At 39.7% G+C, this 16,369-nt stretch overlaps 1 protein-coding gene across 12 annotated transcripts in view; it reads right to left on the minus strand.

Moving 5' to 3' along the window:
* LPP (LIM domain containing preferred translocation partner in lipoma) overlaps positions 1–16,369 on the minus strand; it is a 719,231-nt gene that overhangs the window by 310,734 nt on the left and 392,128 nt on the right. Inside the window, exons 1-2 of one of the 12 annotated variants that reach the window (XM_070466256.1) lie at positions 14,913–15,045; positions 14,658–14,793 (exon numbers count right to left, since the gene is read on the minus strand). The exons of 8 other annotated variants lie outside the window; for them this stretch is intronic. In XM_070466256.1, coding sequence (XP_070322357.1) covers positions 14,658–14,663 — 6 coding nt within the window. In that variant the 5' untranslated portion in view covers positions 14,664–14,793; positions 14,913–15,045. Of the gene's footprint in view, positions 1–14,409; positions 14,578–14,651; positions 14,794–14,912; positions 15,046–16,369 lie in introns of those variants that run through there. 3 more of the 12 variants (XM_070466255.1, XM_070466257.1, XM_070466258.1) reach the window with 3 other exon arrangements.

Below are 16,369 nucleotides of genomic sequence, written 5' to 3' on the forward strand. Positions count from 1 at the left end.
TATCCTGGGGCTTTCCCTCCTAGCAAAATACCATTTGATTTCATTGTGTAAACAGCTCTCTAGACAGGCAGGTTCCTAGGGAGCCATCAGAGGTAGGGGGTTAGGCGTTATGGTATGCTTTCTCCCAAAGAAGAAACAGTGTGATCACTTTGTTGGAAACACAAGTGAATTAGTGAGACCGTCTCATAAAAATTCATCGAATATTGAACGAGTGCCCAGTCTCTGCAAGACTCTGCTAAGCTCTGGGCAGCAGGAACAGGAAGTTTAACAAGATGATCAGGGTCAGTAGTCAACGTCTGCATGGCACTTACAGTGGATGGACAGTGGATGATCAAGTGGGAGAAGGAGGCGGTGAGTAAACAAGCGTTTATAGAACAGGACATAAAGTATGGCGATCAGGAAGTTTAAGGAAAAAGATATAAGAGCACATAGCAAGGGCACCCAAACTACACAGGAGTGGAGGAGTTTGCTGAACGATTTCTCAAGGGAAATGACACCTGGGTTGAGACAAGGCAACAGAGGGCTTGGGGGTTTGGATGATGTTCCAGGTAGAGAAAATAGCATGTGGTGTCTAGTGGGCAGCTCAGTGCCTTTGGGGATCTGAGACAAGTCAGGTGTGGCTTCAAGGAACACCAGAGGGACAGAAGTAAGAGAAGAAATTAAGGGTCAAAGGGCATAAAACACCTTAAAAAAACAAAGGGGAAGGGAGAGAAAAAAACAATTAACTGCTATCACTATTCCTATTTTACACATGGAAACAAACCAAAAATGGTTACTTGTCCAAGACTACATATCATGAAAGTGAGATTCAAACATGTTTCCATTTGATTTCAGGGTCTGTTTTCTTAATCAATTATATTACCAGGCTAAAAATGTAAGACCTTAGTCAGGGGAATTCTGCAGTGAGATTTGTATTTTAGGAACAGACTGGGAGGCAGGCAAGGGGCTACAAGGAAACCAATTAGGAGTATATGACCAATGCCATACAAATGTGGTACACCTGAGATCCTTCAGAGGCCATGCAGATGGGGAGAAGTAAAAAGGTTTGTGAAATTTTTAGAAGCTAAAATTGGCAATATGGAAAAGAGAGGAATGTAAAAGGAGCACTCAGATTCCTAGCTTAGGAAAATGGCTAGATAGCAACACCATTAAATTTAACAACACAAGAGGAGAAAGAATTCCAGAGGTAAGTTGATAAATTTATTTTAGACATGTTCAGACTTAAGTTTTCTGTGATATATACAAATGCACCTGGCCAATAAGGCACTGAGAAAGGTCTGGATCTGAAGTGCAAGAAAGCTTGCTGAAACACATCTATAAACAAACTTTAGAGCACAGGTACTTGAAGCCATAGAAATGAAGAAATGAGAGTCTCCAAACCAAGTGTGCGAAGTAAAATAATAACAGACTTGAGGAAAAATACCCCCACTCCTGGCCCACTTTACTGCCACCACCAAAGAAAACCAACATCTAAGAGAAGACAAAAGAAGAGCGGCTAAGGAGGTCCCTAGAAGTGGACTTTTTCAGAAAAGAAGGCAGAAAACCAAGACAGCATGATACGTAAAACCTAGAAAAGTTGGCAAGATGGCCTAAGCGTGCTGTGAGTTGAAACAGGGTAGGTATACAAAGTGAAACTCTGGGGAAAAAGCTGACTAACAAAGTCAACAGTGGAAAGAATGGGCTGAGGTACTGAACAAGAGAATCTAAAATGGGTAAGAAGAAATACAGTCAGGGGCTGATGGGGAAATAGAAATAAAGACAGTGGAAAGCAAAGATACTTAAAAGGAGTAGAGTGGGAGTTGTCTAAGAGCTGGAACAATCTAAAGTTGGGCTTTTGTTTGTTTTGTTTTGATTGCTTGATTAATGAACCAATCAATGACAAGATCCAGGGTGTGATCTTGGGATACGTGGCTACAGTTGAGTGGAGAGAAGAGTCACAGGAGATAAGAGATCAAAGGACTAAGGAGCCAGCAAGTTGAGGCCTGAAATCTTCCAACAAGACTGAGAGCCTAGACCCAGAGAACAAACAGTGAGCCATTTGCCAAGAGGCCAGTAAGTGACCACCAGGACCAGGAGGTTAGGGGATGATAGCAGTGTAAAGGCAAAGGCATTTTAGCAAATGCTTTTGACACTGAAGAAGCATATGAATAGGTTACTAAATTTCAACTCAGGAAAGAATGCAAAAGAACTACCATCAACTCTGCTGTATTGAACTTTGGAACTAACAAGAACTATTTGACAAGCAACAGGTTTATTCCCAGAGCACGTAGGCAAAGCCTTTTCAGGTCTCAACAAGCATGAGGTAGAACACTCGTCTGTCCACATTTACTGTCCCCTACATCTACCATCATTCCCAGCCCCAATCTTGATGATGAATCTGGGCTTCTTGAGGCTCCTCCTACATCATTCCTGCTTTCCCTGTTTCTGACCTCTCAGTCCCTATGGTTTGTCTACCATAGACTTATCTATTGTAGAAAATAGCTGGCCTTCTGTGATAATCAGTTTTCTGTGTCAGTTTTGCTAGACTAGAGTATCCGCAGTTATTCAAACACTAACCTAGGTATGGCTGTGAAGGCGTTTTGTGTAAGTGATTAAAGTCCATAAACCATTGACTTTAAGTAAGGGAGATTATCCCAGATGATGTGGGTTGACCTGATTGAAGGCTGAAGGGTCTTGAGATCAAAGCAGAGACTTCTTTAAAGGAGAAAAGTCTTCCTGTGGACAGTAGTGTCAACACCTTTAGCAAAGTTCCAGCCTGCCCCTCCTAACAGCCAACACTACAGATGTGGGATTGCTCAGCCAGCCCACTCAATCATGAAAGCTAATTCCTTGCAATGAATTTCTTGTATGTATCTCCTACCAGCTCTGGTAAAACACTGACTAATGTACCTTCTATAGGCATCACCAGTCACACTGGCTGATCTTTGACTTCTGATAAAAAAGAAACCATTCATAAGGTCTGCCAAAATTGCTGCAAGACTATACGGAGACCATTCTTGCTACATTCTTATTCCACCCTAAACAAAACTGTAAGGTTGCTTCTGAAAAGAGATGCCTTCCTACTATAAACCAAGAACTTAGCAATATATCTCCCTAGGGGTTGTTCATGATGGGGACTTCCTGGAACCTTTGGAAAGTTTCAGCTGTCTCATGAGAAGAGGGGCAGTGACTACAAGACAAAGAAAGCTAACACAAATTCTTCATACTCTACATACAAAGGGAAGCAATCAAAATCAGGGAGCGGGTAGAAATGGATAGTAATAACAATGGAGAAAAACATACAATTGGAGAGAGGTTTTAGGCATCACTGATACTTCAATTCTTTATTGGTCTCATCTGCTTACAATTATAAATAAACACTAAATGTTTTGGGCCATATTTTTTTAATTGGGGAGAAAAACAATACTACAATGGTTGTAGTATTACTCTCATAAGAAACAGGAGAGGAATTTTGGTGCCTTGTCAGTTGCAATGCATATAGTACTATTTTTTGCATAAGTCAAGCATTTGAACTTGAGTTCTTAATTCGACAAGGTCTTTAAAAATATTAGATTCAGTAACTAGACTAACTTGACTAACTAGAAATACTGTATATGTACTTCTTTTTCATTTTTTTAAAATGAGATTGCTTTTGTTCTTGTTGTTTCATTTATTTTAGTTTAGTTAACTCAGTGACATAATGAACATGCATCACCTTTCTGTTATGGAGTAATCTAAAGCACAGGATATCATTGATGAAAGAAAGATCTTAGTCTAACACCCTCATTTTCCACATGATAAATAAAATGCACAGGAAGGTAGGTAACTTTTCCAGTATGATGGAGATTAAATGATTCCAGGTCTAGAATGCGGGCTTCCCTGGTGGCTGAGACAATAAATAATCTGCCTAGAATGCGGGAGACTTGGGTTTGATCCCTGTGTTGGGAAGATCCCCTGGAGGAGGGCATAGCAACCCACTCCAGTATTCTTGCCTGGAGAATCCCATGGACACAGGGGTCTGGTGGGCTACCGTCCATGGGGTCACAAAGAGTCAGACACAACTGAGTGACCAAGCATAGCACACAGCACAGGTTGAGAATGCAGGTTTTTCAGCTTTCAGCCAGTGTTCTTTTCACGATGCAGTGCTGGTAAGAACATTTTAAAACATATTCACATACACACCTTCATATCCCTCACTTTTCCTAACCTAAAAAATATCCCAAGGGAAGCTTTTGGCAGGATTCAGAGATTGCTTTGGCAACTCTAACCACATTCCTGGAATCCATTTGCAAATGCTGGTCAGCAGAGCATGCTTCATTCCCTTTATGGTATTACTCACTCAGTAAAGGTTAAGTGTATGTGAATTATCATAAGTTTATTTTTATTCTCCCACCCCCCTCCCCTTTTTTTTGGTAAGTGATCACTGACTACCAGGCACAGGAAATACATTTCACTGAATGATTTTCTAAAATCAAAACTCCATCTGGGTTGGAACTGAGACAGACTTAGAGACAATCATTTATAACATTAATACCAGTTACAAGCAATTATTCAACGATTGGAGTAAGGGAAGTGTCTCCATCTTTTCCTGAAAGTCCTTCCTAAGCTGAACCTTGAACACCCCATGGTTTATTGTGCCATGTGCAAGAGTTCACAGGCAGCTGCTAATCGCATTGTGACTCAGTGCACCTCTGGGAGAGGGGCCACAGGAGGACTCACTCAGAATGGTAGAAGGTAAGTATCAACTAGCAAGTACTATATGTGATCTCCTTAGTTGCGACAGTTCAAATTGAAAAAAGAAAAAAGTGAGAGGATGGACTGTGAAAGCCAGTTTCCTCAAGTGAGAAATAATATTCCCCTTTAAAAAATTCAGAGACACACACAAATACTCGCTTCCTTCACTGGATTAAATTAATATCTTAATAACTAAAATGAACATTACATGAATTGACAAGGGAAACACTATACAAAAAAGCATAAATAAAGCAGGGTGGTCCATAGCAGACACCTGGAGAGGAAGGGGAAAAAAAAAAAAGTGTATAAGGTTCAGTTACTAGGACCCAAACTCCTGGCTGCTACAAAAATAACCAACCAAAATCTTACAAACTTGAAAAGGAATAGAAATCATCATGGCCACTGGGAACCATAAAAGGCATTCAACTTGGGCAAGTGCTATCAGAACTAACAGACTTGTGTTTAAGTGTTCTGTTCTCTCTCATCAGGGTGGTTGGGAAAGAAAGTCTATTCACTAAAGATTGAAATTAGTGTTAAAAATCATAGTTCTACTTCTGTTTTGAGACAGGTTCAAGTATCACAATGATATGTGGATACAAGGACAAGATATCTCCTCTCAAAAAGCACATTCAATTTTTCTAACACATTATGTTTAAGATCAAGAATATTTTCAGTTTCTATTCTAAAAGGTGCTAAAAAGGTAAAAGGTGCTGGGCAGAGACGAATGAAAGAAGAAAGTGGTGGAGGGAAGGTTAGATGATAAATTAATAGGCTGATGGAAAAAAGAGGAAGAGAAGAGAGGGAATGGAGAGGGAGAGGGAAAGGAGGAAAAATTTAATAGTTTAAAAATTTTCCCCCAGTACATGATAATTGGGTTTATGGATTTTATTTGGGAGGAGGGTGGGCAGTTGTTTGATTGTTTGGCTTTTTATCTGCTGTTCTTTATCTTTGTGGAGGCCTGTGGGTTTTCTCTAGTTGTGGTGTCCATGAACTTAATTGCCCCTAGGCATGTAAGATCTTAGTTCCCCTACCATTGCAGGCAGATTCTTTCCCATCTGAGCTACCAGGGAAGCCCTACTGTATGTGTGTGTATATATATATATTTATACAAAGTTATGAAATAAGCATTTATATACATCTACCAAAACATTTCTATAAATTACACTATACATGCAAAACAAAATAGATTAATTATAAAAACTTTTAAAACATGTAGAAGTATAAGAAACAAGCCTTTTTTTCTGTGACCCCAGAAATGACTGTTAGTGTATCTGCAACTTTAAATGTTGTAAAATATGCACATATACTAGTATATTTATAAAAAAAAAGTCACAATTCAAATAATATATAGATTCATATCTAATTAAGAGAAAATATAATAGAAGTTTCAAAGGCACTATTTCTTCTTTCACATGGAATAATTAGAGAAGAATTTGTTGTCAGGGTAATAACACCAAGAATTAGAATTTTAAAATGAAAGTCCCTACAGTTACACATAAGGAATATCAAAGATAGTCTCAGATTCAAATGATACAGGGGTAGAGAGGTTGATCGCTGGGTAATCACAAGAAGAACACTACTACCTTCTATGAGATTACCTTTTTTGCATCTGAGAATATAATTCTTACTCATTTCTTCACAACACAATATACTTATCCAATATTATTAGTGCTCCGTTTTTCTCACAGGGAAATGAGGACTGAAGGCATCAACCATACTAGTTGAGGTAACCAGACCAGAAAATGAGGAAGCCAGAATTTCAGTGAATGTCTTTAATTACTGACAGGTGAAAAAAGCTAACACACACTGTTCAGTTCAGTTCAGTCGCTCAGTCATGTCCGACTCTTTGCTGACCCCGTGAACCGCAGCACGCCAGGCCTCCCTGTCCATCACCAACTCCCGGAGTCTGCCCAAACCCATGTCCATTGAGTCGGTGATGCCATCCAACCATCTCATCCTCTGTCGCCCCCTTCTCCTCCTGCCCTCAATCTTTCCCAGCATCAGGGTCTTTTCCAATGAGTCAGCTCTTCACATCAGGTGGCCAAAGTATTGGAGCTTCAGCTTCAGCATCAGTCCTTCCAATGAGCACCCAGGACTGATCTCCTTTAGGATGGACTGGTTGGATCTCCTTACAGTCCAAGGGACTCTTAAGAGTCTTCTCCAACATCACAGTTCAAAAGCATCAATTTTTCAGCGCTCAGCTTTCTTTATAGTCCAACTCTCACATCCATAAGTGACCACTGGAAAAGCCATAGCCTTGACCAGACGAACCTTTGTTGGCAAAGTAATGTCTCTGCTTTTTAATATGCTCTCTAGGTTGGTCACAACCTTCCTTCCAAGGATAAGTGTCTTTTAATTTCATGGCTGCAATCACCATCTGCAGTGATTTTGGAGCCCAGAAAAATAAAGTCAGCCACTGTTTCCACTGTTTCTCCATCTACTTGACATGAAGTGATGGGACTGGATACCATGATCTTAGTTTTCTGAATGTTGAGCTTTAAGTAAACTTTTTTACTCTCCTCTTTCACTTTCATCAAGAGGCTCTTTAGTTCTTCTTCACTTTCTGCCATAAGGGTGGTGTCATCTGCATATCTGAGGTTATTGATATTTCTCCTGACAATCCTGATTCCAACTTGTGCTTCCTCCAGACCAGCGTTTCACATGATGAACTCTGCATATAAGTTAAATAAGCAGGGTGACAATATACAGCCTTGATGTACTCCTTTTCCTATTTGGAAAAGGAGTCTGTTGTTCCATGTCCACTTCCAACTGTTGTTCTAACACAGACTGTAGAATGCTTTATAAAGATGCGTAATTCTCATCATTTTGAATTTGTGATTCTGGATACCTGCTCCCTGGTGACAGAGTCATGGGAATATCCCTTCTCCACAGTACATAATAATATGCAGTCCACTCCCCTCCCTGGTTACCATCCTTCTAGACAGGATATGCCCAAACTGTTTTCAAGACAAAAACAGCTCTGGCATTAGAACTTTAAAAATTCAGATTCATAGAAGATCAACCTTGACACGCTATGGTATAAAGAAAACACTGGACTGTAAGCTAGGAACTGGTGCTCAGAACTCATCACCATAATCTCAGAACCCTGCAAATAAGCAGGCCATTTTTTCTAATTTTTCCTTTACCTCTTCTATAAAATAGAGCTAATGATAGAGCTGATGAAATTCACCGAGGTAATGGGTATTATGTGCCTGGCACAGTACATGATACATGGAAGAAAGTAACACAGCATTTTGCCAGCCTACCAGTTACCATCTCAGGGAGCCGACAGCCCACCGGCAAAAAGAGCATCATTTCCTCCAAGCTGGTGTCACTGGGATAAGCACTGACTATATTCAATGCTATTTAAATTCTATATGCTTAAAGGAAGCTCACCAATAGAATCAGTGTCCATATCAAGGCAAATTCTTGGTCCATCAGAAGTCTGTAAAGGGCCAAAGGATATCAAAGAGCTGCACATTTTCCTGAATCAAGTCTGGATATAACCAACAGGCTAAGAACCACACAAACTGATGACCATGAGCCTCCGCCATTCATATCAGAGTCCTAAATCAACAGACTATGGTGGGGTGGGCGTGGCTACTCAAAGGGCAGGCAGAATCTAATTAGGCTTTTTTACAAACGCACTTCCATACATCTTCATCCACCGCTGAAAGCCCATGGTCAAAAAAAAGCAATTCCAACTTATCTCTCAAATTCAATCCATCACCTAAAGGAGGATTTTTTGTTTGTTGGTTTGGTGGAGTGGAATAATGACCCCAAAGGGTCCTAAGAGGCAAGGACAACTGGTGAGAACCACTTCTGAGCATCCTTCCATCAAAAAGTCCACGTCATCAGCAATGCTAATTTAATAAAACCGGAGCAGTGGTGCTATAATTGGATTGCCATTCTAGCTAGTGGGTTTCCAGGGTAACCGTGTTCTTGCCACAGATAAAATGCACCTAGTAACACAAAGATTAAGGGTTTGGGGAGAGTCCACATCAAGCAAGAGGTCAAGAATTGAGACTTAAGAGAGCTAGCTATACCAAAAACAAATCAGAGAAAGTGGTCTGGATTCAAAATCCTGGCCTTGCCATGTCTCAGCTGCATGAATTCAGAAAAAAATAAAAATTAAAAAAATAACTTCTCTAGGCCTTGTTTCCTCATCTGTAAAATGAACATAATTATGGCATCCCTCTCCTGGATGTTATAAGGATAAAACAGAGAATTCAAACTGGTACATTTAAACTCTAATGTTTAAACAAAAGCTGGGGTGGGGGTGGGGTATGACCGATGTCTCTAAACTAGATATTCAGAAGCCTAAAAAACTAGAACAGTAAATTTTGTTTTCTTTTCAGTTCAGTCCTTTGGAGGGAAAGTCCCTGAAAGCTTCCCAGAGGATCCTGGAATGGCTTAAATCCACATTGTCTAATGGTTGTGCTCATGTTATTCCTGCCTCTGTAGCCCTGACTTCTGGGAATATGCTGCCATGTCAGAGTCAATCTGGCAAGTCTTAAATGAAGAGGGACAACAGCTTTGCAGGCCACAAATTAAGGATCGGGAAATTGCCCTTGCTTAGTGGGTAGCAGCTAACTGGAATGGTTCGTGGTCATAAATACAGCAGCTGACTTAGCCTGCTTCCCCTCAGGGGAGAGACTCTGCTGCTGCAGAAGTAAGTTATGAAGAAAAAGGGGGAAAGGGAAATTTTCCATTTGAAAGAAAAAGTCAATTTCAGGAGCCAGGTATACCTTCCATTGTGTCTGTTTCAGATAGAACAGGTACCTAGAATTAAGTTCAGCTACAAATCTCCTTTTGCTGGGTCCCCACCCCCACCACCCTCACCACAAACACAATGGGAAGTTAAGCTGGAAAATGAGAAAGAAAACCACTAATAAACTCCTGTGTTCATGCTCACAAACTTCCAGGCAACCAACAGCAAAACGGCGAGAAAGATGAAGTTTGAGAGCAAGAACATGTACGCACAAAAAAAGTTTCTGTTGTCCTCAGCTTAAATGCTGAGGCAGGAAGAGATACTATTCTTGAATCAAGTGAGAAAAGATGGTAAAGTGTGATATTAAAATGCAGCACACTGGAATAAGTTTGCCTCTATAAAAACTGTTATGTTCTGTATGTGATTTAAATTAATGCCTATATTTGTTGGAGATAAAATTAAAATGAAGATAAATGGTGCCAACATATAACGTGTTTGCTGGAGCAATAAATAAGGCAGTGAAAGGTACTTTACATTTCAGTCACATCTATCCAAGTGGGGAGCTCACAGCATTTGAGGAACATTTGTTAATTGAATGTTATAAGAGGTTCGTAAGGCCCCAGAATGGTTAGTATGTGCGTCTTTCAAAGGGACAGGGAGGTTCAATGACCCAGGGCCCTCTGGATATCGCTGATTTGGAAGCCCAGGGTGGTCAGGCAGTGTGCTTTCTAGTTCAGAGGATTCTTTGCCTGACAGCAGGGCGCAGAACACAGAGGTCCCCTACACTGCCCCATAACAGACATCACCTGTCCACTCTCTCCGTTTATTAGCTATCTCAGTGGTGAATAAGACTACAGTTTTAGCTGGGGAGAAAGGCAATCATTTGACACACTTTACCAACAAATCTCTCCTTTCCCCACTTACCTTGCAAGAGTGTCTAATGAATGATTAAATACTGTCACATCATTTATCTTCAGCTTGAAAACTTGTCTAAAGTATTGATTAGTGATGCCCTTTCTTCAAATCAATCTCTTCAATCCCATCTTCCCCATGTCCTCACTAAGCCTACTCATCACAAAGCTGCCAGCTGGTCACCGGCTTTCTGTTTTGGAAGTCCTGTTCTCTGAGCCTCACAAACTCAAGGAACTCGGTCTGTGTTCAAACATCTACTTGATAGATGGCCAGATTAACTTAAGAAGCTAAATCATGGAAGACTGGGTGGGCATTGATAACTGTATAAGGATAACTGATCATCTGGAACACTGGGTTCACTATAATCTTCTACTTACACATGTGTTTGACATTCTCAAATAGAAAGTTCAAATAAGTCAAAAGGGGAACATTCCCAGAAACACTGGCAGCTCATTTACTGGGACAATGCTTCTCTCCTGAGCTAACAGAGAAGTGTGCTGCTCAGGAGGGGGCCCATGGCTTCTGAAGATGAGGCTACAAAAGGAACAGGGGAGTCCACCTTTCCTGCAGGTCATTTAAGGATTCAGGTGAAATTTTAGGACACCTTATGGATCACTTAGTCCACTCTCTGGTTTTTCAGAAAATCTCAACTACATCTTCCTTTTACAATTTTAAAAAATACATTCAATTTCATTATTGTTTGAAATATATATCAACACTACAGATCCTGTAAAAGCTCTGCTCTTCCTCTTCTGCAGAGGTTAATCTATCATTTTTCTGCCCACTTGTACAATGGGAATCATGACCATACCTATTTCATAAGCACTAAAGAACTCCACACCCGAAAAGCATTAAAAGCAGTTCCTGGTATATAGGAGCCATGATTATTATTATTATTACAGACTTTGTGGTAGCCATCAATGCTGCTTTCTAAGTATTTCCAACTCTGTTTTCTGGCACGCTGATGGCTAGATGGAGCCATATGAATAGTTTTGGCTGAAACGCTATAAGTACAAGTCTGCATGTGTTACTTACAGGCCAGAGTGTGCAATTGACAGGTCAAGACCCTCAGAGGTCTTTTACTCTGGGATGCGGGACAGCACTGTTTGAGATGGTGGCTATTCCCTCAGTCTGCAAAGAAGGTCTGATCCAGAGTGAACAAATAACAGAAGCAAAAAAATAGCTTTTGTTTGAAGAACTGAGATTTGGAGAATAATTGTTAGCAGAGCATTGCCTGACCTATCCTGCTATTTCTTAACTTTGGTTTACAGAATGCTTTCACTTCTATTATTCAATTTAACCTTCATAATCAAGAGAAAGGGGAAGTGTGTAGGTATTTAGAAGATGTAAATTTCAGATTAAGTTAGCACAATATCCAAGTCTCACTGATATATCTGTATACTTGTGGCAAATGCAAAATATTCTTTAAACACAGTTGACTCCGAAATTAAAGGCCTTAAGACCATTACTTTAACAATGTACACACATTAACCTCAACCCAAATACTAATTAGAACTGTTAATGTTTTCTGGGTGCTTACAGTGTCCCATCAAAAAAGATGCCAATGATTATAAAATGTAATGTTATTGCATCAGTAGAAACAAAAAATATTGTTACTTAAATTATGACAGTGCTTTGTTATTAGATAAGTTATTATATGTTATTGAAAGAAACATTCTTACATTATTTAGACAGTCTTTTAAAAAATGTCACTCCATTGCACATATGCCTATGTGTGTATATGTGAGGGAAACAAACTGCAGCATTCCAAAAGCTTCTTCACATTTAGAGCTCAGCCTATTGAACCACCTTTCAATTGAAAATCATGAAAGTTCTATGAATTTTGCCATAATACTCTTCACTGAGTCATCAAGAGCAATGATAAAAGAGGGTTCCACTATTACCCTCGGGATTTTCTTCCAGCCATTTGAAATCAGGAACTGAGGCATGGAGAGATTACACTGCCTACTGAAGGTCACACAGCTAGTAAGTGGAGAATTCGGAGTTTTCCATCTAAGGTAGCTGCCATCTTTTGAGTAACTGCTCTTAGCCACTATATAGTGCAGATTCTCATTACAGCAGTCAGATCAGTACTTTTTTTTTGGGGGGGGGGGCGCAGTAGAAGTACAAGAATTACAAACTCAAAATAAGTGCTCACACTTAAGCCTCTTAAAACTTACACCTGTCTGTCTTGTTTAAAGCAAACCAATACTTATTACTGCCAACACTTTAATATACTAAATGGACAATTTAGCAGAAGTCTCAACCTCCTTTTGATTATCTTCAAAGAATTATTGAAAAAAATCTGCGTGTAGCCCTATCTTTTTAAAATTTTGGGATGTAAGATCAGTGAACTCAGGTATATAACATCTATACTTACACAGACATACTCTTAACACACATGTTAATCACATTTAGTTCTACTAGTGTCTATGTCTCTACACGGATATTATCTTTGGAAAGCCAAAGAAATCACCACTATTAAACATTTGAGGACCAAATGTGTGCTTGATCCTTGCAGAGCATGAAATTAGATTTAATCTATGCCCAGAGGGGGAAACCTTACTGAACAAGTATAACAGTTGATTTTTTTATAGCAGTTCTTTATCTCCTCTCCTTTATAAAGGACAGTTAGCACAACTGAACAATTACTTAGGAGGTATGATACAAAGCTCCGAGTCTAGCTCTTTATATACTTATCAAATGAGTATTATAATTTGCTATAATTCTCGCTCTTGATTATATACAGTAGCTATTTCATTCTCTAAATAATATCTTATACCTTTTTTTAGAAGTTGGTTAAATTGCTTAGGAGGAGAATATTAGGCTCAGTTTCTTTGAAGGGTAATATAGTGGGAGTGACTGTATAATTATCTCTACCGGGCTCTCACCCACTATACAATGTCATCTACTATATCTATTGCTTTCCTGTTGAGAACACCAGTTAATCCTAACTAACTAGCACACAAGAAAATGAGGCAGGAGGATTTTATTTTTAACTTGGGACTGAGAAAATAAGAAAAAGAAATGCTAAGATTGATCAAATCTGGTGCATTTGCAATTTTTATTTTAAGCCATTTTAGATGTATGTGCTACAAAATAGGTACAGTAATTCAGGGCTTACAGTTACTTGTGCAGCCACATCCTATCTAGTACTCTCTGCCTGAGACCAACTGTCCTTTAAGTCACTGAACAGCTGGGCTATTTCATGTCTGGCAATCACTACTCTATTCTGGATGGGGAGTTCTATTTTTCTTAACATCAGTGTGGATTTTATCCTCAAAATGCCAAGCAATCCAAATGCTTCATACAATCTAGATTTTTATAAACAATTCAATGGGTTCCAGCATAAAGAAGTTTAACACAAGTCCTTCAACAAATATGTCAAGATTTCTAGATGAAGTCCATTCTCCAATGTTGTCCAATAATGTGTCTATTTCAGTGTCAGCATCTCCAGAAGACATATGAACTCAAGTCTGGGGCCTGGCGCAGTCTTACTCATGTGCATATGACCAATGACTGACACGGGGCTGGCACTTTTACACTTCTCTGCCTAAATTAAGAACAGAGAACATTGCTCACATGCAGATGTTAGAAATTATAAGTTCAAACTATGTTACCCTCCTGAGTTACTGAGTAAGGCTATCAGATTGCTACTATTTAAAATAGACTGTCACTAAAGTAAAATCATATTCACTTAAAGACTGATGACCACTAAGGCACATACGAGGTTACAAAGAGTCACTCTTTGTGACTCTTTGTGACAAAGAGTCACTCTTTGTGACTCTTGAGTCACTCCAAATGGATATGAAATTTCTTTTTGAGATGGAAGAAAAGTGTTAAGATTAGATGGGGGTAATGGTCGTAAAAATCACTGAAACACTGAGCCGTTAAAAAAAAAAAAAACACACTGCACCCAAATTCCTCATCAACATCATTACTGTTAGTAGTATTGGCTATGCATTCATCTGTCAGTTCTTATAATTAGGCCTAGGATATAGACTGTTGTGGCTCAAACACCAGCTCTGCCACTTAGAAATTCCAGGATTCATCTCTCTAGAACACTATCTCACCTGTAAAATTTGGGCAAAATGACAGGCTTCCTCATTGGGTTGTTGTGAGGATCAACTGAATTAATACATGGAAGTGATATAGTATGTTTTCAATGAATGTTGGCTATCATTTCCATTTATTTTAATTATAATTTCCTAATATTAGAAACAGTTGACCATTGCTGCAAAGGGAAATTGATAGGTAGCATTTACATAAAATGTTAACTAGATAAACACTACACTAAACAATAGAGATGGCTTACTCCTACTTTCATTCAAAAGCCAGGGCTCCTCCGATCTGAGTATAGCCAGAGTTATCTTTCGGAAGCAAACTTCTAATTTATTTTCTCAAATCTTCAGTGTTCCAGTCTTCTCTCAAACTTCGACCCCTACTCCCCCAGCTGCCTACAGGATGAAGAGCACAATGTACAAATTCATTGCCTTGCACAGAATTCATTCATAAGCTACCCTTCAACCCTCACCAATGTAATATTTTGGCTCTATTCTTTCTCTGTTTCACTTACCTCATCTTCCAAGTCCTTCAAATTCCTGACCCAGCTAAAAACACCACTCTTTTATTTCTACAACTGCAGTTCCTTATGCCTGGACTAACTGTAGACTGCCTCAAAACCCTCCGAGATATCTTTGTGACTCAACTCACATGTCACATCCGCTCACTGACCTCATGCTCCTTTGTGACCTCAAAGTAACACGCACACATTTCTATGAAGGCACACACTAACAGCCTCTCAGACCTTCAGACTCAACAGAAACTGTCCTCTTACCACCCCCTCGGCTGGAACCCTACTGAACTGCTGTGGTTTACCTATGTCACACCACTTTGTGTGGGCAGGTTTCTTTCCTCTTCCCAAAACATTTTCCCCTCTTTGGTCCCCAGTCATCAACCTAGAAAGCTCTCAACAGACTTCTCAGATTCTTTTTAGAGATAACAGCCTCTCAGAAACCTCCCAAGGTCTCCCCAGAGTGTATTTTCTTTGCCCATCTGTTGTGACCCCAGAGCACACTTGCGTGCATGCCCTCTAAGTCGCTTCAGTCATGTCTGACTCTTTGCAACCCTATGGACAGTAGCCCACCAGCCTCCTCTGTCTAGGGATTTTCCAGATAAGAGTACTGGAGTGGGTTGCCATGCCCTTCTTTAGGGGATCTTCCTGATGTAGGGATTGAACTCAAGTCTCTTGTGTCTCCTGCATGGGCAGGCAAATTCTTTACCACTAACACCACCTGGGAAGCCCTGAGTACCCTTTGTTGATACCAAACGTTGGATGTCAACACTATATAAAAACTCTGTTAAACAGACCCACAGATATAGCAAACAAATCTACCTATATGTAAAATAGGTAACCAACAAGGAACTACTCTATAGCACAGGGAGCTATACTCAAAATTCTGTAGTAACCTTTAAGGGAAACGAATCTGAAAAAATAGATACATATGCGCAAAACTGAACCACTCTGCTGCACACCCGACACTGATGAACACTGTAGATGAACGATGCTTCAATCAAAACAAAATAAAATATTCTGTTGATGGACACATTATGGGAAGCTAGGTTTTGTAGAACTACTGTCAGCCTCTCTAATCCCAACGCCTAAACAGTTTTCCTCACACACAGTATGTTCATAAAATACTTGTTGAGTAAATGTAGTAGTCATCTCCTTTAAAAATAATCAGAATCAGAGAATTGTATGGTAAGTGAATTATATAACAACAAAAAAATCTGTTATAAAAAGTCTGAGTTAAAAATCTATGATTTTCACTGTAATTTAATACGACAGGTCATATTTGCTTGCATCCCTATTGTGAAGCATAGTACTTATAAGATGCTCAGTTTAGCTCAGTCGCTCAGTCATGTCCAGCTCTTTGCGATCCCATGAATCGCAGCACGCCAGGCCTCCCTGTCCATCACCAACTACCGGAGTCTACTCAAACTCATGTCCATCGAATCGGTGATGCCATGCAG

This window comes from Odocoileus virginianus, chromosome 4 (genome assembly GCF_023699985.2).
Source record: "Odocoileus virginianus isolate 20LAN1187 ecotype Illinois chromosome 4, Ovbor_1.2, whole genome shotgun sequence".
Lineage (NCBI taxonomy): Eukaryota > Metazoa > Chordata > Mammalia > Artiodactyla > Cervidae > Odocoileus > Odocoileus virginianus.